We start from the raw sequence: 25519 nt of genomic DNA, 5'->3' as shown, positions 1-25519 counted from the left end.
TACTGAGTATATACCCAAAGGACTATAAATCATGCTGCTATAAAGACATATGCACACATATGTTTATTGCGGCACTATTCACAATATTAAAGACTTGGAACCAACCCAAATGTCCATCAATTTTCGACTGGATTAAGACAATGTGGCACATATACACCATGGAATACTATGCAGCCATGAAAAAGGGTAAGTTCATGTCCTTTTCAGGGACATGGATGAAGCTGGAAACCATTATTCTCAGCAAACAATCACAAGGACAGAAAACCAAACATGGCATGTTTTCACTCATAGGTGGGAATTGAACAATGAGAACACTTGGACACAGGGTGGGGAACATTGTACACCAGGGCCTGTGAGGGGATGGGGTGCTCAGGGAGGGACAGCATTGGGAGAAATACCTAATGTAAATGACGAGTTGATGGGTGCAGCAAACCAACAGGACACATGTGTACCTGTAACACATGTATACATGTAACAAACCTGCACATTGTGCACATGTATCCTAGAACTCAAAGAATAATAATTTTAAAAAGTTTAAAAAATAAATAAATGAAAGAAATAAGATTTATATTTATATATGTTCATATATATATAGTATATAAAAACCAATCAACAATACTAGACAATGATTTAAGTACTAAAATGAAGTAGATAAGCCTTTTCATGGATTTATGTCATCATTTCTATACCTGGCCTCAAAACCCTTTTTTTTTTTTTTTTTTTTTTTTTTTGTGATGGAGTTTCACTCTTGTTGCCCAGGCTGGAGTGCAATGGAGTGATCTCTGCTCACTGCAACCTCCACCTCCTGGGTTCAAGCGATTCTCCTGCCTCAGCCTCCCAAGTAGCTGAGATTACAGGTGTGCACCACCATGTCTGGCTAATTTTGTATTCTCACTAGAGACAGGGTCTTACCATGTTGGTCAGGCTGGTCTCAAAATCCTGACCTCAAGTGATCCACACGTCTCAGTCTCCCAAAGTGTTGGGATTATAGGCATGAGCCACCACCCCAGCCTTGGCCTCAAATCTAATGTTACAACTTATTCAATCATTTATTGATTGCTGTACTCAGTTCACTAGTACATCTTAAAAGTGTCAGGGCACATCTCTTACTCTCAAGGAATTTACAGTCTAGTAGAGGAGAGAAACATATAAACAATTATAGTATAGTGTTCTGGCATTTTAATAGAAGTTGTAAAGTGAAGAGTAGTTCAGTGAGGATGGAGGATAATATAGGGGAGTGAAGCTTTGTAGAGGTCCCAAAGTAAGAGACAGCAACTTTCTTTCCTAGATGTGAGAATCCTACCTTAGGCTAGCTTAAGAAGGAAGACATGTTTTTATTTAAACCCAATGCCTATTTATTTTAAATAACAGATAACATTCACATGATTGAAAATTCAAAACACTCAAACTGATATTTGTAGTAAGAAATCTCCCTCCTGCCTCCATCCTCATTCATTTGACTAACTTCTCATTGTGTCTCCAGTCACCCAGCACTCCACTACAGAGGCAGCTAATGCCATCAATGTAAGAGATAGCTAATGTCATCAGTGTCTTAAACATTCTCCAGATATTTAATGTATCATAAGGAAATGTGAATATAGTTCCCCCTCTTTTGCAAATATTTTTACTAACCCAATGACAGTGTTCAGAATATTTCACAGAGTCTAGAGATCCCCATGCTCTCATCCGGCTTCACCCTCTCTGTCTTAGTCAAGTAGGCTCGCTTCACTCACCAATCCTGCCCTGGCAGCATCCATCGCCATGTGTTCATTCAACAAATATCTCTTGAATGCCAGGTGTGCCTGGCAATGGGGACACAGCAGTGAATAAATCAGACAAATATCTCTGCTCTCATGGAACTCGCTAGTGGAGTTCTCTCCATAGCTCTCTAGTAGAGGAAGAAACCAAAATACAACATAAATATCAATATATTAGAAAGTGATAAGTGCCATGGAGGGAAAAAAATGAAATAGGGAAGGAAGACATGAAGTGCTAAGATGGACAGCAAAGGTCTCACTAAGAAGGAAAAAGGGAAATGGGCTTAAGTGTATATCTGTAGGAAGAATGATCTGGGTGGGGTATAAGAGCCAAAGCCCTGAGGCAGGACCTAGCCCGTCCTATTGGAAGAACAGCAAGGAAGCTTATGTGGCTGGAAAGAAGAAAAGAAGAGATGCAGTCAGAGAGCACCAGGAAGCTAGATGGCACATAATATTGTAGGCCATTGTGAGGTCTTGGCTTTCACAGGGAGGCATGCAGGGAGCAATGGGAGAGGCAGACACTAAACCCAACAGAACCAGCAGCACTGCAGGTGTAGGGTTAGCGCAGAGCCAGGAGCGCCAAGCGCAGATGTAGTAAATGCAAGTAGGTCATCAGGTGAAGGTTGTTTAAGGACCTAAAAACGGTTAGAGATAGTGGAGCTGGGGCACAGAATAAAAACCCATTTCAACAGGAGGAAAACATAAAAGCAGAAAAGATTCTGCCTACTTCTTGTTGAAATATTCCACATAATCCAGAGAATAATAGACAAGGACTGGAAGTCCATGTTAAAATGCATTTTAAATTCTCAGTTTCTCATTTGCATTGGCAGTAACTTCAATTGCTATAATTCTAAACAGCCTTTTATAAAAATTATCTTAGCAAATAAATTTTGACTATCAAAGCTCATTGCTTTTTAAAGATTTTTCCATTGTAGGCATATTTGTTGCCAAGCACCCATTTGTTTTGCCTTTCAGTACTAACTTTTTTATCCTTACTCTCATTTCATTGAGAAGTTTCTGGTAGGTGTGGTCAAAGGTAGTAGTTATTATTGTTTTGATAGACATATAAATTATGCTAGGAAAGCTGTGATTTATTTCAGTTCTTCTTTTGCAGATAAATTAATCAACATAATTCCCTCAGTCTTCCAAGCAATTGAAAAAAAACTACTATTTTTCTCCCAATTATTGCTTTAGACCTCTATTTGTTTATAATTTTCTTACCACCTATTGCTTTATCTTTTACAACCTGACTTCCAGTTTCACTACTTCACCGAACTTGCTGTCTCTAAAGCTTTCTTCTTTGTTTATATCCCTCTAGACTTATCTTTGACACTTAAGACCATACTCCTTTTTTTTGAGACAGGGTCTCACTCTATTGCCCAGGCTGCAATGCTATGGCCCAATCTTGGCTCAGTGCAACCTCCACCTACCAGATTCATGTGATTCTTCTGCCTCAGCTTCCTGAGTAGCTGGGATTACAGGCATGCGCCACCATGCCTGGCTAATTTTTGTTTTTGTTTTTTTTTTTAAGTAGAGATGGGGTTTCACCATGTTGACCAGGCTGGTCTCAAACTCCTGACCTCAAGTGTTCCACCAACCTTGGCCTCCCAGAGTGCTGGGATTACAGGTGTGATTTTTGAATGGCACACTCAAATTCTATGATATTCTATGATAACATTCATTCATAGTCTAATGAGAAGAAAAGGACAACCAATGAAGGCAAAGACCACGGAGACAAAATATGTATACATGAACATAGCCTAAGTGAGAGGCAGAGCTGAGTCACAGCAGGGGCTCAGTTAGGAAGGAATTTTATTTTAAACCCAAGAAAAGCCTTAGGAGTCATTTAGGCCAATGCCCTCATTTTATAAGATGAAATAATGAGGTGTAAAAAATATGTCATGAAGACTTTGTCTACAAGTGATAGAAAACAGCAACTAAATTTGGCTTAAACAATAGGAAATATATTCTCCCATACAACATGATGTCCAAACATCGTGCATCAAGGAGCTTATAGCTGCTCCTCTCTGTAATTCTCTTGGCAAGGCCACCTTTCACGTGTTAGCATTAACTTGCAGATGTGAGCAAGATAGCTGCAGCAGTTATCAGACTCAATATGTCTGACATATTGGTCACATCTGGAAGAATAAAAATGGACACGTTTCTATTGAGTCTCTTGTCAGTAGCAAAGAAACCTGACCAAGAAGCCCTAAGACTTTCTCTCTTATCACTTGCCCATTTCTAAAGCATCACTGCCAAGGGAAATGAGATTCCAAGACTGGCTTAGCTTTGGTCTCAGCTTGTAATAGAATCAGTGCTGGGGAGTCAAGGTTAAACAGAGTGACTATAATCAAAACATTACTTATAGGACTGAGATACTTTTGTACCTATGTTTGTTCTACTACACTTCTAAGAATTTGCTTCTTTACCTGCTGTCCAATGATGGACTCAACTCTTCTTTCTTTTTGCAAACCCCTCTGGGGAGCTTACTTATTCTTTTTGTAATTACTTTAGGTTTCTGTGGAAGTGGCATAGGGTAACGGTAAACACTAATTTTAGAGCCATGCTGCCTGGGTTCAAATATAGGCCTCCACCACGTCTAACTGCATGCGTTACCTTAGGCATGTTATTTAAGTCCCTTCCTCTTCTATAAAGGGGGACATTAAGAGAATCCACCTCGTAGAGATACCGTGAGAAGTACATAAGTTAATACATACTAAGTGCTCAGAATGATGCCTGTTATACAAAAAGTCCTCTATAAGTGTGTGCTAGTATTAAGGGGCATCTACTACTTTTGCATGTCCAGTATCTGTTCCCCCATCTTCTGATAAGTGTTTCCATTTTCCTTTGAAGAACCACCCTTCTGCCATGCCATATGATATTAGCGTAATTCTAGTCAGTATAAAGAGCTCCCAACCCACACTGAGCAAAAGGTGGGCACAAAGGCCAAGAAAATCCAATCTTAACATTTCCCCCAGAATCTGAATCTTATGAAGGACTTGAAGAAAACAGTTAAAATTCAGTCTCTCTAATGTCAATGCCTTCAAGAGGCTTTTCCTGAGCCTCTGCTTCCTACATTCCTGGAACTATTTTGTCCTTTCGAAAATCTGATTAATAATCCTTCCTTTCACTCTTTTAGCTACCCAATACCCTTTAATAACCCTTTATTGCTTAAATTAGCCAAAATTGATTTCCATTGTTTGTATAATCACTATGTTGAAAACATAGGACTCCCAAATTAACTCAAAGAGTAACTTTATTTTTGTCTCTCATCTCTTTAAATCTATTCAAGAGCCTAGCTCTTCTCTGGATCCATCACATAGATAGCATAGAAGTTAAGACAGTGGCTCTAAAGTCAAACTTTTTTTCTTTTTTCTTGAGATAGAGTCTCATTCTGTTGCCCAGGCTCGAGTGCTATGGCACGATCTCGGCTCACTGCAACCTCCGCCTCCCGGGTTCAAGATATTCTTGTGCCTCAGCCTCCTGAGTAGCTGGGATTACAGGTGCCCGCCACCATGCCCGGCTAATTTTTATATTTTTAGTAGAGACAGGGTTTCACCACGTTGACCATGTTGGTCTCAAACTCCTGACCTCAGGTGATCCACCAGCCTCGGCCTCCCAAAGTGCTGGGATTACAGGCATGAGCCATTGCGCCTGGCCTAAAATCAAACATTCTGGACTCATTTCTAGCTCTACCTCCCACTAACTCTGTTACTTAGTATATCTTTGCCTCAGTTTCCTTACCTATAAAATAGGGGAATAATAAAATCTACCTCATTAGGATACTGCAAAACTTAAAATGATTTCCCAAATGTAAAATGCTTGGAAGTGTACCCAGCTCCTCATAACCCAAAAAATGTGAACAGAGCAGATGACAGAAGTGGTCCAATGAGGTCATCTCTCATTGACATCGGGCCCTGACCATTTTTTGTTTATATCCTTTGGTTCACATCAACCCCCTCCTCTTTTCTAAGTCATTCAAGACTTAAAGCACTGCCACTTCCTCAAGGTCTACATTGATCTACAAAGACCATATTAACTTGATACTTTACTTGTAGACATTATACTCCATAGCAGATACATTAATCTTGACTTCAAATCATTTCTATTGTTTTCAAATTATGATCGGGTATAAATCATGACTCCCCAACAAAAAGAGTGTTCGAAGAATAATATATTATTTTATGTCCTTCTTGTTAGTTAACCTAGAGTAAGGCTCACAGTAAATCCTTAATAATTAACTTCTGAATGGCTCTCTGAACAGCTAAATGTGTTTCCAATCACATTACTTCTGGGTTTGTAGAGCTGCAAGTCTTTAGGCCTATGTTTTTATTGTATGTGTAAACACACAAAATAGACAAAAGTCTAGAACATCCCATTGTCTTCCCACATTGACCCACAAACATTGGGTATCCAATAAGTACTGTTAACTATTACAAAAAGGCTAAAAACTTCAGGAGCTACATATACTAATTATATTAATAAATATGGGAGGAAATTCCAAATGCATCTGCTACTGTGAATATTTAAAACTATAATACTGAAAGATATTGTTTTATTTAAAAATATAGAACATGAAAATAAAAGAAACAGATACACTTACATACTTTATTCCCTTCTGATACTTTTATTTTTTCAAATGAGAGTAATTCCCATAAGAATTGTTAATGAAGGACAAAGTTGAGAAGGTGACTACCATATATTTTTATTGTCATTTCTGGAGAAATTTTTATTTTTTAAACTCTGCATAACTTAACGTACATAATCTTCTCTCTTTGATTTCTCTAAGTGTGTGAAAAAAGTGTACTTAGAAATAAAAACTTCTGTTGATATCCACAGGCATATCATCTAATATAAAAAGATGGCATGGTTGAGTTGTTTGAGTTGCTTTTTAGTGATGTGAAAAAGTCAATTGGGAAAAAGAAACTGAGGAAGACTAGACTCAATTCCATGTGAAACTATCTGTGAAATGCAGATACATAAACTGACTCACTTAACCAATCCTGGGAACAAGCTAACATTACATGTAAATGACACTTCTATAAAATTCCATACTTTCTGGGTTATTGTTATGTTTAGTGGATATGGTTATTTCAAAATTAAGAAAAAATGCTTTTTGCTAAATGCTACCAACTGTGAAATTTTCAACCAGACCAACTCTTCATTTTTTTTCTATGGGAATACTCAATCTAGGAGAAAAAGAAAGGGGAAGATAGAGAAAGATAAAAGGACAAAAACTACATATCTTACTTGGATTGTGCAAGACAGCCTGGTGCAACCACATTACAATTTTCCTCCTCAGTTTGGAGTGCAGTGAGCTCTATCATGTTAACCATCACATCATTTGTGTGGCCTGGGAGCTGGGGAAGTGCTGAAATGATCTTCTCTACTAAGTTGTCTCCATGATGTCCAACTGCTCCTGTTTAAGCAGACAAGAAGATGTAAACTCATAAAATAGGAGGAAAAAGCAAGCTGGATAAATGTTTTATCACATGCTTTCTATCAAAAATAACAAACATTTTTAGTTTCTGTTCAACAAAACTCACATTTTGCCCTTTATACAACTAATCACATTCACAATCACCTAGTCAACATGTACCTCACAGGTTGTAATTAATGCTCCATGAGGGCAGACCTCATGTCTGCTCTGGCTAGTACTGTATCCCTAGCACCTAGCACAGTGCCTACACATAGCAGGCATCAACAAGCATTTGCTGAGTGAATGAATAAATAAACAAATAATGTGCATCTAGTCAGTCAAGTAAATAGTATCATAAGATGATACTATCCTGAAATTTTAAAGCTTAATTTTTTTTTACATTGTTTTCTTTTCTTCTTTCTTTTCTTTCTTTCTCTTCTTTTTTTTTTTTTTTTTTTTATTTAGACACAGAGTGTCACTCTGTTGCCCATGCTGGAGTGCAATCATAACTCACTGTAGCCTTGAACTCCTGAGCTCAAGCAATTCTCCCACCTTAGTTTTCCAGATAGTTGGAACTATTCCCAGATAGTTGGAAAATTAGCCACTATACCTGGCTAATTTTTTTGTTTTTAAGTCTCTCACTATGTTGCCCAGGCTGGTCTTGAACTCCTGGCCTCAAGAGATCCTCCTGCCTTGGTCTCCCAGCTGAAATTATAGTTGTAAGCTACTACGCTTGGCCTGAATTTCGCTTTTATTTTACTGATGAAGATATTAAAACCCCAAAGGGCTTAGGGACCTGGCCAAGAATAGTAGATCTCCCCTCCACTAGAACTATGTCTTCATAGTGGCAAAGGCCCTGTTTATCTAGTTCACCCTGTACCCACCAAGTCTACCATGGAAACTAGCAGCTAGTGGGCTCTCACCAAATATGTGCTGGATGAAGAAAAGAATAAATGAATGAATGGTAATGGCCTGCAATGACAGAAACATTTATTGAGTTCTTTCTGTGTACTAGGCACTGTTTTAGGTGTTTTACTTTAATTAATGAACTCGAATTAAAATTCAAGACTAATGACACAGTTCAAGGCTTTTTCCATGAAACCAACTTATCTCTATAAAAGTCATGATTGCTTGGAAGACATCATGCCAACAATGGGTAGGACTTGCCACATCTATTTGCTATAAGCCCATCGACTTCAAATCAATTAACATTTTGCTTCTAATGCCTCCCTAACTCTATCTCTCTGTTGTTTTTGCCACGTCATATTAATGGGAAAGAAGAATCAGGAAGGAAAGGTCAAACCAGGAACCCAAGGAATCATCATTATCACCACCATCATTTTCACCAAAACAGCTAATATTCATTGAGGGCTTGTGCTACATCAGGTCCTCAGTTCCACACTGTACATTCATTATCCACTTAATTCTTACAGCAACCCTAATATGTAGGTATTATTATGCTCAGCTTGCTCAAGAACAAGTAAATAATTAACTTATACATTACAGAGTAAGAATTCAAATCCAGGAGCCAGATAACTCCAAAAACCATACTCTTAGTTTAAAAAAAAAAAAAAAAAGGCACACTAAAGTGACTTATTCCAGAACCGGCACGGGTGCTTCCAAGGTGACTTCTAAGGTTAAAAAAAGGGGTTCTTGTTCTACCAGTACAATCTTCATTTATTAGGTCTAGAAGGAACTATGTCTTATTTATGTTGTCTATGAAGTATAGTTGTCTCTCCAGCACTCAGGCTAGAAGTTGCTTGGTAAATACTTGCTGAATTAATGCCTAGTGATTATAAATGATCCTGGTATCCAGAGAGGGATCAGAAATCTCTAAGTGAATTATGTCTTTAAACTAAGGCTGAAATGGAGATACTAGGACTACCTCAGAGCATCAAGAATTTCTTTGTTTCTCAACTATTTCCTTCCTCAATTACTAAAAATTTTTAAAATCTCCATTTATCATCAAAATAACTTTTCTTTGAACTTGATGCCCAAATTCTTCTGATCCTTACGCCAAGCTATTCCCATATTTCATCTGCCTTCCATAGACACAAGGCACAAACAAGTGTTCTATGTGTGCTGTCTTTCTTCCCTAACTTCTATAGCCTCTGCAATCTGGCTGTTGCTCATTCCTCCTTCTGACCCCAAACTCCCCAACCCCAAACTCAGGGATGTTCAGCAAGTCTCAGTTCATTAAACCCTCTGCAAATTGAAACTGTTAACAGTCCTCTTGAAATTTTCTGAATATGAGAAATCAAGACATAAAATGTTTATTTTTAAGATGTAATGGCTAAGTTATTTTTATAGAACCAAAGTATAATTTATGTGACTAAAATATTGTATACTAACATTCTAAATGTTCAAAAGCAGATGAATCATTTTCTTTAAATTACAGTATATTTATTAAAGCAGTTCTCAAACTGAGATTTTTATTTTCTGCTATTTGTATGCACTTCTAAACTTACTATGGTGAACATACATCCCTGTTGTAATAAGAATAAACACACACACAAAGTTTTATGAAAGGTTATCTTTGGATAGTAGGATTATGGTTGATGTTAACTCTACGAAAACTTCACTTTTCCCCAATGTTTGCTACAAAAGCACATGAGACTTATCCAATGAGTAAAACTATTCACATTTCATCAGAAACTGTTTAGAATATTACATTAAAGAAATAACAAAATGCCAATTTTTCATGACCATGATTATTCAGCTTCTCAGATTTTATAAAAAGAATACATATTCTAATTAATGTGCTCTTCTGTGCATACATTTTATCCCATATCTAGCTTCAGATAATTCAATATTCATTTCTTAAATTTAATTAGTGCCATTTACATAATTCAAATATAGACTTAAGAATTTAGGGTCCATCGATGTCACAGTAACTTCAGATTCTCCTTTTATAAAATGAATAAAATGCCAAGATTTATATCACATTTTAGTTTTCAAAGAGCTTAATTTTTATTTTATTAAAGAAAATGTAAAATATTATTTGAGATGCTCTAGGGTGCAAGTCAATCAGAACCCAGTCATTTCGTCCCTGCCCAACTTTTAACCTGACCAACAGCAATGTGGTCCTTAGTCTGGGCAAAGAATGGCTTCATTCCCAATGACATCTCTTCCAAAGAGGTGTAGGAAAAACAAAATGGAGACGAGGGTTCTAGTGGTCCCTTCCTCTACTAGTTTCTCGTGTAATTTGAGACAACTTCGATAAATGTGGTGCTGTTCTACCAATCTAAACACTCAAGTTGGTCCAACTGACATCTAAGTATCCTTCAACCTCAGGATTTTTTATCCTAAATTAAGCCAATTGCTTCAAGGGCTAAACTTTTCAAATTACCGGGACCAGAAAATACCAATTCTGTATGATCCTGTGGATTATATGTGTGTTAGTGTCATTATCATAAGCCATGTAACATCTTCACTTGTCTCTAAGTCTTACATGGAATAAAATGAAAAGCAAGCATTGAGAAGTCTTCTTAAGAGCTCAATCCATATATTCCGTTAGCTCTGTCCCTCTAGAGAATCCTGATTAATACACTTATGAAATGAACAGAGATCATCCATACCATTTTTAACACTGTCTTGAGTAACTAGAATTGCACTGATCTTGCAGAATCATGCAGGGGGAACCTTTCACTTACTCTACTTCATTTTTTTTCTCTAGTTGTTCTAGAAGATAGACATGTTAACTTATTTTACCCTCTCAATTACCCTCTGAGGTCCTTATTTTACAGATCAGGAAACTGAGAGGCAGAAGTTAGGTAACTTGCCCAAGGACTTTTGACTAGGAAAGGGCAGAGCTAAGATTGCTATAACTAAGCTCTCATAATCTCTTTAGTAACAGTAGCTACCATATATTGAGGATCTACCTCAATCCCCATATTCCTTATTTAAATGATCCTATATAACATAAATCTGATCATGTCACATCACAGCTCAAAACTCTCCAACTGATTCCCATTATACCTTGGCTATTATTCTAAATCCTTATTTTAACATACAAAGGATTCCCTCTACCTACCCCACCAACTGATCTCCTATCGGTGTTCCCTCTTGCTCACAACACTTTAGCCAAACTAGCCTCCTACTGGTCCTCAAGCATGACACACATGCTCCCACCTTAGGCCCAATGCACTTGCCATTCCCTGGGTCTTATATGTTCTATCCTTAGGTAGCCACAGGGCATGCTTCCTCCCTTCTTTCAGTCTCTGCTCAAATGCCACATCCTCACAGAGGTCTTCCCTAGCTATTCTATTTAAAGTGGAAACTACATCACATTTTTAGTATCTATCTAATCTCTTACCCAGTATATTAGTTGTATGTTGCTGCTAACAAATTATCTCAAAACTTACCGTCTTAAAATCATATGTATTAATCTCATGGTTTCTATGCATCCAGGAATTCAGAGTGGCTTAACTGGGTCTGACTCAGAGACTCTCATAAAATTGCAGTCAATATGTCAGCTGGGGCTGCAGTCATCTGAATGTTTGACTGGGCTGGAGGATCCATTTCTCAGATGGCTCACTCACAAAGCTATTGACAGGAGGCCTCAGTTCCTCATTGGCTGTTGGAAGGAATCCTATTTCCTCACTACATGGGCTTCCCACAGGGTTGCTTAAGTCTCTTCATGACATGGTAGCTAACTTCCGTCAGAGCCAGTGATCCAAAAGAACAAAGCAAGGAAAAAGACGCAATGCCTTTTAGGACCTGGTCTTGAAAATTACACTCTTGCGTTTCTGCCATATGCTATTTTAGGGATAAAGGGATAAGTGAGCCACTAAACCTAGCCCACGCTCAAGGGGAGGGGAATCTAAACTCTATTTCTTGAAGGAAGATGTATCAAAGAATTTGTAGACATATGTATATAGAGAGAGACAAGGTCTTGCTCTGTTGCCCAGGCAAGGGTGCAGTGGCTCAATCATGGCTCACTGCAGCCTAGATTTCCCAGACTCAGGTGATCCTCCCACCTCAGCTTCCTGAAGAGCTGGCACTAGAGCATGCAACATCATGCCTAGCTAATGGGGTTTCACCATATTGCCAAGGCTGGTCTCGAACTTCTGGGCTCAAGAGACCCACCGCTTTGGCCTCCCAAAGTGCTGGGGTTACAGGTGTGAGCCACCACACCCAGCTTGTAGACATATCTTTAAACTACCATACCTACCTTCATTAATATTAATAGCCCATATTATTATACTGATATTAGTAATTTGTTTACTATCTTCATTTCCAAACAAAATTTAAACTTCTTAACTGGAAGGATTTGGATATTTTTAGCACTATTTCCCCTATTCCTTGAGTAATAGATAATATGTATTTTCGAATGAAGGAATTATTTCAGGCCAGGCTCGGTGGCTGATGCCTGTAATCCCAGCACTTTGGGAGGCTGAGGTGGGAGGGTCACTTGAAGTCAGGAGTTCGAGACCAGTCTGCCCAACATGGTAAAGCCCCATCTCTACTTAAATATATATATAGATATAGATATAGATATAGACATAGACATAGACATAGACATAGATATAGATATAGATATAAATTAGCCAGTTGTAGTGGTATGTGCCTGTAATCCCAGCCACTCAGGAGGCTGAGGCACAAGAATTGCTTGAACCCAAGAGGCGGAGGTTGCATTGAGCTGAGATTGAGCCACTGCACACCAGCCTGGGTAACACAGCAAGACTCTGTCTCAAAAAAAAAAAAAAAAAGGAATTATTTCATATTCTTCCCACAGGTTAGAATGCAAAAATATTATCTTTACAAATGAGAAAACCCTCAACAGCTCAATGCGGGTTAAATAGCACAAAAAATCACCAAGCCGGGATGTGAGGTTATCCTGGCACGGATCTAACATCAAAAATCTAGTCAGCCCTTTATATGGCTTCCCAATTGTGTCTCATACCCATTTATTTTAAATAGTATCTTCTGAACCCTGAAATAAAGATATAAGTTAGTTAGTTTGCATGTTTTGGAAAAGCAGATGGGGGAGAAAAAAAATCAGACACCTTTCTGAGCACTAACGCAGCACTGGAGTCCAACTATGTTTAGTCTCTGAAGCTGCTAACTTCTGGACACGCCATATAATGATCATCTCTACTGTATAGGACAACAGTTCTCAAACTTTTCCCATACCCACACATGAGTAGTCACTGGAGCAAACTGCTAAGGTTCAAATCCTAGCTCTGCCACTTAATACCTGTGTAATCTGAGGCAAGTTATTTAACTCCTCTATGCTTCAGTTTCGTCTGTAAAATGGGGATAATTATAATACTTATCTCACAAATTATTGTGAAAATTAAAGGAATTTACATATGCAGAGTACGGAGATAAACAGTTCATTTTCAAATGTTAGCCATTACTAGTGGACTCAAATTTTAATACTTTGACAAGTGATATACAATCATACTTTAAAGCAAATATAAACACTTCAGTGTATCATAATCCCAGGATTAAGAACCATCCACTGGATTGAGAGTTAATCTTTAATCAAAAGGATTTTAATTTAAAAGTTTGCATGAAGCTGCTTGTAATCACAGAAGTTTGGAAGGCTGAGGTGGGCAGATTACTTGAGGTCAGGAGATCAAGACCAGCCCCGCCAACATGGTGAAACCCTATCTCTACTAAAAAACAAAACAAAACAAAACAAATACAAAAATTAGCTGGGCATGGTGGTGGCTTTCCTGCCTGTAATTCCAGCTATTTGGGAGGCTGAGGCACAAGAATCATTTGAACCTGGGAGGTGAAGGTTACAGTGAGCCGAGATGGCTCTACTGCACTCCAGCCTGGGCAACAGAGTGAGACTCTGTCTCAGAAAAAAACAAAAGTTTACATGAAGCTAAAATTCAGAATTGAACTAAGAGCGTAAATTTAATTCCCAGCGTTACCACCATCTCCTACCTTTTAATTTTGAACTTGAAAACTATTAGCAAAACACTCTAGCCAATCTCAAGAGCCAGAACATGAAAGGAAACCAAACTCAAATATTTTAGGAATTCATGAATCAAGTCTCTTTTTAAATTGTCCCTGGAAACAAATCAGAAGCCAGAATAGCCCACAGAAGGCTGTACTGAAATCCTCGGTACAAACATGCCCGACCCATAGGTGTCCAAACCCTGGGTAGTCTAGACATGGTCAAAGCAAGCCAGAATGAAAGAGATGAGCATCAGTGGCCATTTACTTCTCAAACAATTATAACTTTTTATATTTAAGCCCTGAGTACTTATCAACTGGATAACCAGGAGAGAAAAGAACTTGACTATCTTGTTTACCACTGTTTCCCTATTACCTGGAACAGTGCTTAGCACAAAATAGGCAGTCAATAAATATTTCTTTTTAAAAAAAGTACATTTAGACAAAGAAATACTACTTTTAGCAAAGATGATGACTGAAAGATGAAAAAGAAACTTGTCTACATTGTGAACATCATGATGTTAACAATGTTAAGTACTTATGAATTATTTGAGGTTATTTTTGATACTGCCAATTTCACATCTAAGAAGAAATACAAATATATACATTTTCTAATAGTAAATTATCAAGGCTAGCATCCAAAATAGCATCTAATAACATAAATTAATATATAAATTAATATCTAAATCAAATACTGAAAAATGTATTTCCTTTTGGTCTCTATATTAAAATGACTGTCAAGTCTCTTAAATTGAAATTCAAATCATTTAAGTCATTCTAATAATTTTCAAATCACCTCTCACGCCTGTAATCCCAGCACTTTGGGATGCCAAGCCAGGAGAATTGCTTGAAGCCAGGTGTTTGAGACCAGCCTGGGAACAAAGTGAAATCCCAGTCTTTACAAAAAATAAAAAGTAAAACCCTTCTGATTTTTACAAGTTGTTGGTATAATCTTTTGTTTGCTTCAGTTGTCACTGGTTAAACAATGCCACAACGTAAGCCGCAATTTGATGTAAGAAACCTCACCAAACTCTTGTAACAACTACTCCATTAAACTGACAGTCATGAGCTTCCCAGCTCCCTAAGCTTGCTGCATCCAGAAGGGCAAATCCATAAAAAATGTGAGCATCATGACCATGTATTCTCCAGAATGCCAGGGCCAGGAGCACCCTTACCACAATAATGCTACTAACATCATCTACCCTACTACCTCATTCAACGTGGGGCCACTCTGAAGCAGTAGGTAAGTGCTGCATTTTCTCATTCACTACTACCATGGAGCCACCATGACCTCCACTGCCTCAGTTCTCTCAGTGCCCCTAGGGGGCCAGCTGCATCCGCACTAGCATGCTCCTAGGCCCTATCTATTGCCTCCACTGGACAACAGGATTTGGTGACTTGTGGTCTTAATAGGTAGAGGGCTTATTTTTACTCACTAATACAGAACTACTTCAACATTTAAACAAAAGGTTTGACAATACAGCTATGTACCCACTGAAAATGAACCCTGTATATTACTAATATGGGATGTTACACTATGTGGAAACATCTTTGAATCAAATGAGACTTTAAGCTGATCATCTGGAATATAATCTGGATGATTATCCAAAAGTTATCTATTAAAAAGACATCAATTTATCAGTTATTAGGATCACAGTAACAAACTAGTCCTGATTAAAATCTATCTTCCAAAGTCTACCCTCCACCAGCCAGCAGTAATTTTAATCCTTCTAAAAGTGAGGAGGTGATAATTTTTAAATGGGATGTAGATCATGGGCACTTCTTGAGTATGCTATGCTCAAAGCTGATTGGTTTCAGAGAGGACCACAAATCAAAACATGGTTCCATAAACCAGTAGATAGGCAAATACACTGGGCCCTGGCCATTCTGGCTTTATCACCCTACCAGGCCATTGCTGCTGTCACCTACCACCACTAAGCAGGCGACCTCACTCTACTCAGGAGATCTCACCCCATTTGGGATCCAACACCCAGGGCCCAACCAAGGTCTTCCTCCCTGCCAGACACCTACCTCACTGAGTCCTACCTAAATGTTTTTGAACTGAATTATTCAAGAAGATAAGAAGGAAGCAGAGTCTTTATAATTTTTAATGTATTTGGGAAATACCTCAAGGAACTTTTGGGGGTTCAATCTCATTGCTTTATCATCATATCTTGTGTTAGAATGCCCATAGCATCCCATTGAAACTAATATTTTCATGGTTCCTCTCAGGCTCTTGACAGAGTGGCTGAATTTTTCTTACTCTTTTTATATGTTGCCTTGAATCTACCCACAGAAATCTTCTATTTGTTCCCTTTAAGCAATGCCCCTTTCAACATTAAACATTGTTTCACTGACCTCATGTACCTAAAATGCCCCCTCCCACACAAACCTGCTACTGAGTACCTTTGCTAACTTAACCATTCACCTTGGAAGACCACCTACTGGCAGAGGGATTCTTAACAAATGTAAAGAAAGTAAGGACTTTACACTAACAATACAACACTAACTCTCTCTTTGACAATTCAAAAAACAAAAGATGCTGAACTTTGACATTTATAGAAATAAATGTCAAATGTGACACAATACTATCACACCTGGCTACCTAACTCTTATGCTTTTTTCAGTAAGGAACAACTTTTGAGCCTCAATATCTTAATTCTTAAAATGATAAAGAACACTCAATTTGTTGAGATCAAATAAGGTAATGTAAGAGTGGGATTTTTATTTTTATTTATTTATTTGAGACAAGGTCTCGCTCTGTCACCCAGACTGGAGTGCAATGGCGCGAGCACAGCTTACTGCAGCTTCAAACTCCCAGGTTCAAGCAATCCGCACACCTCAGCCTCACGAGTAACTGAGACCACAGGCATAAGTCACTATACCTGGCTAATTTTTGTATTTTTTGTAGAGACAGGGTCTTGCTCTGTTGCCCAGGCTGTTTTTGAACTCCTAGGCTCCCATGATTCACCAGCCTCAGCCTGGAATTACAGGCATGAGCCACCACACCCAGTGTTGGGATTACAGGTATGAGCCATCACAAAGAAGTGGTTTTTATCTGTAAAATATTCATATAAATATTACTAGCTAATATCATTATTTTCTTTCTTAAGTTTTGCGGTGAGCCCAAGCTGCCAAATCTTACATCATTCAGAAAAGTATGCATCATTTTTTCTGCATTTGTGTATTACTAACAATATGATTCAAGAATCTCAGAAACATTTTCAATTAGAAAAAATAAGTGTGTTAACCTCAATTAATGTCTGGTATCTACACCCTATAATCCACTCATTTATCTATTCATTCAATAAGTATATATTGAATACCTACTGTTTTCAAGGTACTCTTGCTGGTTAATAAACAGTAAACAAAACAGAGTCCCTTCCTTCAAGAACTTCCATTCAAGTGGGAGGAGACAGGTAATAAATAATCAATTAGTAGTGTCAGGGAATAGTAAAGCCAGGTAAGGGGTAAGAGAGTGTCAAAGAAGGTCACTGAGGAAGGACTCTCTGAGGAGCAGGAATGATGTTAGGGAGAAAGCCACGTGGATACCTCAAGTAAGAACATCCCAAGCAGAGCTGCAGAGGAATTGCAAAGGCGCTGGGGCTGGAACACGGTTAGCATGTCTGGCAATGGCAAGGTAGCCAATGTTGTAAGAGGGGAGATCATGTATGGCCTTGAAAACAACAGTAAGGAACTTGACAGGAAGTATGATGAGAGGCCACTGGAATACTGAGCAAGTAAATGATATGTCATAGTTATGCTTTGAGGGATTATATAAGAAGCTGGGCTAAGTGGTTGCTTGCCTATATATGTTTCACACTTCTTTAATTGTTTTTTAACTATTTGCACACTTTACTGTGTCAAATGCTGCTTTGAAGTTCAGTAGAATGAATGTGGAAACAAAACAAAGGAAGTTTCTGGGAAGTATTGGAAAATAAAAGTCTAACTGAAGTGGAGTCAAGAGAAAATTGGAGTAGATGTTTGTGGAGACAAGTATAGACAACTCTTTCAAGTTTGCTATAAAATAAAGCAAAAAAAAAAAAAAAAAGGAATTGAAGTTGGGAGAGCATGGGAGATCAAGAAAGAAGATGTTCCCTGGGGGAAAATACAGGGAAAAGAAACAAATGATGATCTAAGAAAGGGAGAGGGTATTTGAAAAACAGTAAATCTATGAGAGAAGTGAAAAGACAGGATTTAGTCTACACAGGTGAAAAAGGTGGCATTAGATAGTGGCAGGGACAGTAGCGCTCTCTTCAATATGAAGGATGGAAAAAGACATGGGTACAGATGTAGAAAGGGTGGTAGATTTGGTGATGGGAAAATATGGATTTTTCTAGTGGCTTATATTTTCTCAGTGATATTAGAAGTGAGAAAGGTGAGTATGGGGAAGGAGATCTGGACGCTTGATGAGAGAGAATCTATAAAATGATTGCTGCCAAATGGCAACTTTGTCTTTCTATGTGTCTTTATTTTGTAAATCTTTTTTTTGTTTTTTTTTTTTGTTGTTTTTTTGAGACAGAATCTGACTCTTTCACCCAAGCTGGAGTGCAGTCATGTGATGGCGGTTCACTGCAACCTCTGCCTTCTGGGCTTAAGTTATCCTCCACCTCAGCCTTCTGAGTGGTTGGGACTACAGATCACCACACCTGGCTAATTTTTTCATTTTTTTATTTAATTTTTAAATTTTTTGTAGAGATTGAGTTTTGCTGTGTTGCCCAGGTTGATCTCAAACTCCTGAGCTCAAGCAGTCTGCCTGCCTCAGCCTCCCAAAGTGCTGGGATTACAGGTATGAGCCTCCATGCCGGGCTCTAAATCATACTTGACTACATTATATTGCAAACTTTTAGAAGGCAGAAGTTATGCTCGCCTTATTTATTCTGTATGTTTAAAAACAAAGTATTAGCTACCGAAGATGTAAAGAGCTGTTACTATGATGCTGGACAGTGGGACATTAAGTTTTGCCTAACTGAAGTCTTAGGGGAGGGTACAAAATTATGTGAACTTCCCAGTTGATTATGAAACAACTTTGTTACATTTTTGGCATAAAGAGATAGAAGTAAAAGTAATATATAGCATCCACTAAAAAACTCAACAAGTATCTGCTTACTGGGTTTTACCTTTTAATCCCCTACGGACTCTGTGATGCTACAGTTATTACTTATATATTTAAATCACAGACTGGACATCTGGTTTTTCCAGTCACATAATTAAGTTTACATCTCAGTATTACCATTTAGCCTACTTTCTATATTTTATCTGAAAATTAATCTTAAGATTAAAAACTCAAATATACCTATTTTGTTTTTTATAACTTTATTCAACTTTTTTCTTACCGATTAAAGGAAATGCCTACCAATGTGAGTTTTCTGATTATTCTCCCTGGACGCAGAAGGGGCTAGGCTACATTACTAACAGTATTATACAACCTAATTAGAGAACAATAAAGTTGACCTTTGAAAATAACATATCAAACATCAGAAAGTGTCTTTTCTTCATCTGCTTTAAGGATTACATTTGTTTCTTTTGTGTAAATAATACATTATTACAATTTGAGATTATTTAATCTTTAATATGAGAGCTAAAAATAAATCAATAAACATTTGAAAATATTTTCTACAATTCTATTTAATCTCATTTACTAGTGACATTTAAGTTCAGCCTCACTTTTTAACACTCATTTCCTAAACCTCAATTGTCTGTGATAATTTTATGTTTTATTATACAGTAGTTTTCCTTCCGATGGGTCATCTGTTAACACTTCTCCAACAAACCAGAGTGTTCTTATGAAGGACTGTTGTGAGTACTGGCATTCGTAAATTTCTAAAAATAAAATTTCCCAGGTGCACAGTTTTCCTCCATGTCAGCATAATCTTGGGCTAAAGTTGTTGTTTAACAAGGCAATGCTCATTTATGATATTTCTACCCATTACAGCATTTAACAAATGTTATTGTAATTGCTAATTCACTTGTCTATATTCCACTTTAGACAATAAACCCTGTGAGATTAGAGACTGTGTCCCTCTAGTTCATCTTTATATCTTCAATCTGATATATAATAAAAGGTCAATAAAAGATATGCTGAATCAATGGAAGTCCCAGAAATGTGGGGAATGGTAATGAAGAACTCCGGAGCAACGCACTTACCTGTGAGATCCAAGGTTCTGTCCATAAAAACCACTGATGCCCTGCCTGCAGCAGTCTTCTTCCTGTTCTTTGCAGGGGCATAATTGGCCAGATCCGCAGCGATGACCCGACTTAAGGAACCTACAGCAAAACACTCCTCCCGTACTCCCAAATGTTCACACAGAGAACTGAGGCCTGACACTAGGCACCTGATCTGCAGCAGCAGCTCTGGGGTTAGGGCAGTGGCGTCCACATCACCCAGGCTTCCCAGCTTCCTCTTGTCCGGTCGGGTGCTATTAAGGAGATGCACATCCTGGGGTAGCAGTGGGAAAAGGGATGCAAAGGCTGGAGTCAAGGCAAAGTGGGGAGCAACAGAGGCAAGCAACAACGGGACATGGAACACCTCGGCCGTGTAGTTCATGTTGCCCATCCATTCACACAGCTTCTCCTCCAGCTGCTCAAACACCGGCTGCTGCCCCTCCATCTCGGCCGCTGCCGCCGCTGGGACATGATTAGCTGTGAGGTGGACAGCGTGGCTCACGGCTGTGACCACCACACAATACTGGAAGTGACTGCGGCAGATGATGTCCCGTAGGATCTCCACAGTGCGGCCTTTCAGCAGGCAGCTCAGCACAAACACCGCCTTGGGCTGCTTGGCTCCACCACCAACTGCGTCGGGTTCGAACTCTCGCAGGTGACAGTCAGGACCCCCCACCGCCTCCAGGAGACGGGTGGATCCGCAGCCCCAGTGCAGGCTCTCGGCGCAGGCGGAGTCCAGGTAAACCACAGCCCGTTTCACTTTGGCCAGCACCTGCTCCCATCCTTGCTGGGTAAAGGACAGTACGCCTGAAGCGCTCATGGTTGGGGATTCGCAGGCTTGGGGAACTACGGTGCAGGAACTTCTTTCTGAACTCACCGCTTCCGGAAATTGGGCTCCCAGAGACTTTGACAGTCAACACAGTACACGTGGTCCGGCCTCCGACACGCTACCTGATGGCGCTCGGTGATGACGTTGAACTGAGCGGTGATTGGTTAAGGAGGAGGCCGGAATTGAGGAAGGACGGTGTGGTCTGGAAAGAAGTGGGTGGGGCTCTGTGGCTCTGGGCTTCCTCAAAAAGTTCGCAGAGGTCAGGTGTTCCCCGCGGTGGAGCTGAACTGAGTTCTTTCCGTCGCTCGGCCTGTCTGCGCGGATAATCTTTTCATGTTCCTTGAAAAGTCTCCGAAATAAAAGCCTAATCCGAAATTTGATATCTTCCTTAGATATGAACACGTCTCTAAAAGCACAGCCACATTCTCAATCTAAACTCAGAGCAACTAGAAAAAGATAATAAAAACAACCGTGTGCAATATTTTGGGTTTATAGATTGCTGCCACATACGTTATTGCCCACAAGCCTCATAACAAACCCTGTTGTTCTCATTTTCACTTTGTCCATCTTTCCTCCCTCATCTCATCGTCACTACATCTTGATAGGCTTCAAAACTCTTAGAATTCAGCCTTCCTCTGCATTCTTGCTGTCACAAAAACCCAACAGCGTCGCTCACCCGGACAATGATCTCCCAACATTTTCTGGCTTTCGATCTCTTCCCCCTCCGATTCTATTTTCTTCCTAATAAACAAAGTTGGTCCTACAACTTTCCTGCTTAAAAGCCTCTCCTAGCCCAGTTGCCTACAGTCAGGTATACTCTCTAAAAAGCATCAACATCCTTCATGATTTCTCAATTTCTCTCCAGCTATTCCCAACCTGGAGAAAAATAGTACCAATACAATGAAGTCAACAGGCTGAACCCCAAATGTTTTATGGGTTGTTTGTTCCACCAATATACTTATATTACTAAGTATAATCTCTGTGCTAAGCTTCAAAGATGAATGGTTAATAAAATTCATTACCTAATCCACAAAGAATTTACCTGGTAAACTTACCAAAAATAATCATTCCAACAGTACTGCCTGTAATAGACTTTTTCTAACTCACCACCACTATCACCCTATTGCCTCTCCCTTCCCCCACCTACCAAACCTCTCAACTGATACATTTGCTAAGTACATGCCATATCATGGGGTAAGTATTAACACCTAGTTTCTTTAAACTATCTGTTTTACTAAATTATGCACTAGATGCTTGTTATCCCCAACACTTATAACAGGTGTTCAATAAATGTTTGTTGAATGAATGTTCAATTAATATTCATGGCCAGGCACGGTGGCTCATGCCTGTAATCCCAACACTTTGGGAGGCCGAGGTGGGCAGATCACCTAGCTTGGCCAAACTGGTGAAGCTCCGTCTCTACTAAAAATATGGGCATGGTGGCAGGTACTTGTAATCCCAGCTACTCGGGAGACTGAGGCAGGAGAATCACTTGAACCTGGGAGGCAGAGGTTGCAGTGAGCCAAGATCGCACCACTGCCCTCCAGCCTGGGTGACAAAGCAAGACACCATAAAAAATAAATAAATAAAAATAAATAATTAATATCCACATAATAATATATCGTCAATTTTTAATAAATATGTACAATATTCCAAACACTGGGTATTAAGGATATAAAGAAAACTAAGCCACAGCCCATATTTCAAATTAATTATAATGAAATAAAGGGACCCACACACGGAAAACAAGTGCAATAAAATGTTACAGAAGCAAATATTTTTTTTAAATGTTTGCACAGGAATTACGAAGGAGGAAAAATAAATTCTGACTAAGAGAAAAGGGAAGTAGTCAGAAAAAGCTTCATATAGGGCATGAGTTTTGACTTGCCTTCAGAGAAACCCAGGTGTTCACCAGGTGGACAGGATGGGGAGGAGGATTCTTAGCAGTCCAGGCACAGAGTGCAGCATAAACAAAGTTGTAGAGGCATAAGACAGTACAACATGTTCTCTGGAACTACAAATGGTTTCCTATAGCTGGAGTGCATTGTATGAAAACAAGGCGCAAGAAGTAATAAGAGCAAGGAATTAGAAAAGAAAGAAATGGACTAGATCAGCAAGAGCTTTATTTTCCATTCTAAAGAGTAGCAGCCAGTGGGGAACTATTAATGTATTTTGCGGTATGGAAATAATTTGTTCACATCTGGATTTTAGAAAAAAAAATGATTCTAGTCAAAACATAGAAAATAACTTGAAATAGAGCAATTTAGGGCAGAGGGAGCAGTTAAGAAAATGATAGTATCAGCAGCAACTCTGGGTGAGAGAGTTGAAAAGCATAACAAGCAGATGGACAGAGTGGGGAGTGTGAAGAGACATTAAGAATATAGTGTCAAAGAGTTTGCTTATTAATTTGGCAGAGAAGGTGACATGGAAGGAGCATTTCAGGTTAGCACCCAGCTTTCTGTCTGGATGACTGGTAAATGCCGGTCACTGAGATTTGAAAAACCATTAAGAGAAGCAGATTGTGGAATAAACACAGAGTTTAGTGGGGACATATTTTTGTTTATTTGTTTCCTTATGGCAAGATAAGTGTAACAGAAAAGTTACCATCTTAACCATTGTAAAATGTACATTTTGATGGCATTAAGTACATTCACATTGTTGTACAACCAATCTCTGAACTTTCTGTCTCACAAAACTGAAATCCTGTACCCATTAAACAACAATTCCCCATTTCCCCTCTCCACAGCCCTTGGCGACTTCCACTCTACTTTCTGTTTCTATGAGTTGACTACTCTAGTTGTTGGCAAGGTAGTAGTTGACTACTCTAGCTACCTCACGTAAGTGGAACAATACAGTATTTGTTTTGTTGTGATTGACTTGTTTCACTTTATACTAAGTCCTCCAAGTTAATCTATATTGTAACATGCATCAGATTTTTCTTTCTTTTTGAGGCTGAATAACATTCCATTGGATGTTACACCATTTTGTTTATCCATTCATCTGCCTCTGGACATTTGGTCTGCTTCCACCTTTAGCTACTGTGAATAATGCCACCTTAAATATGCAGCAGAAGAGTCATATACCTGGTAGAACCCAGTAGGTAAAAGGGCCAATGATAGACCAAAGTTCATGTGTTGAACCAGCAAACAAGAAGATATTCCTCCATGTTTGTATCCTCGTCAGCATGAAAATTATTTTAAGAAGGTTAAGTTGGGCCGGGCGCGGTGGCTCAAGCCTGTAATCCCAGCACTTTGGGAGGCCGAGACGGGCGGATCACGAGGTCAGGAGATCAAGACCATCCTGGCTAACACGGTGAAACCCCGTCTCTACTAAAAAATACAAAAAACTAGCCGGGCGCGGTGGCAGGCGCCTGTAGTCCCAGCTACTCGGGAGGCTGAGGCAGGAGAATGGCGTAAACTCGGGCGGCGGAGCTTGCAGTGAGCTGAGATCCGGCCACTGCACTCCAGCCTGGGTGACAGAGCGAGACTCCGTCTCAAAAAAAAAAAAAAAAAAAAAAAAAGAAGGTTAAGTTGAATAAGTTGTTAGATGACAGCCCTTGCTCTTCAATTTAAACCCAAGTCAGTGCCTAGTTACTAGCATCTGCATTAATCCTGATCTCAAGCTCACTTTTTGTTTCTATTCCTTGTATCTCATGCTGAATCATACATTCATTAGATAAGTTTGAGTGAATTAATACTTCATCTTCTCTGAAATATTTCAAGGCACTCATAAAGTCAGGGTTGAATATTGTGCCAGCAACTGCTAGTGGTTGCCTCAATATGTATTTGTCTCTTCTTCTGTAGTAATAGGTTTATTCTGAACACATAAACACACAGCTAAAGACTACTTTTCCAAGCCTCTTGCAGCTAGCTATGGACAAATGATGAAGCACGGGTGAATAAGATAGTTGGAAGTGACACATACAAATTTCAAATCACTCCCTAAAGGTGTATGGTTTTCTTTCCTTACAAATCCTGCTTTCAGTTCTTTTGTACTTGCACCCAGAATGGAACTGCTGGATCATATGGTAATTCTATTTTTAACTTCTAGATGGACCTCTGTTTTTGTTTTGTTTTGTTTTTTTCTTTTTTTACAGAGGCTGCAACCTTTTATATTCCTACTAATACTGCACAAGGGTTCGGATTTCTACACATCCTTGCCAACACTTGATATTTCCTGGGTTTTTTGATAATGGCCATCCTAATGGGCGTGGGGACATGATGTTTTCAATATACTTATGGGACATCCAGGCAGAAACGTCTAGCATGCTGTTGGATGTATGATTCCGGAATACAGAAGAGAAATAAGGCAATTGGGATCATTAGTAAATGGATGTGCTTCAGAGTGCCTTAAGAGCACAAAAAAGAAAGAAGACAATGTTGGTGATGGAGAGAACTCTGAGCAACTTTTCTTTTTTTTTTTTTTTTTTTTTTTTGA

General features: G+C 39.0%; 1 protein-coding gene across 2 annotated transcripts in view; it reads right to left on the bottom strand.

The window, feature by feature from the left end:
• Positions 1–21238, bottom strand: part of SCFD2 (sec1 family domain containing 2) — a 523211-nt gene extending 501973 nt beyond the window's left edge. For both annotated transcript variants that reach the window (XM_025386356.1, XM_025386357.1), the window contains exons 1-2: positions 20236–21238; positions 7008–7176 (exon numbers count right to left, since the gene is read on the bottom strand). In XM_025386356.1, the coding sequence (XP_025242141.1) occupies positions 7008–7176; positions 20236–21073 (1007 nt within the window). In that variant the 5' untranslated portion in view covers positions 21074–21238. The remainder of the gene's footprint in view (positions 1–7007; positions 7177–20235) is intronic.
• Positions 21239–25519: the final 4281 nt, after the last annotated feature.

The sequence above is a fragment of the Theropithecus gelada genome, chromosome 5 (assembly GCF_003255815.1).
Source record: "Theropithecus gelada isolate Dixy chromosome 5, Tgel_1.0, whole genome shotgun sequence".
In the NCBI taxonomy this organism is placed as follows: Eukaryota; Metazoa; Chordata; class Mammalia; order Primates; family Cercopithecidae; genus Theropithecus; species Theropithecus gelada.
Note: the sequence above shows the minus strand (reverse complement) of the source record. Positions and strands in the feature narration are given on the sequence as shown.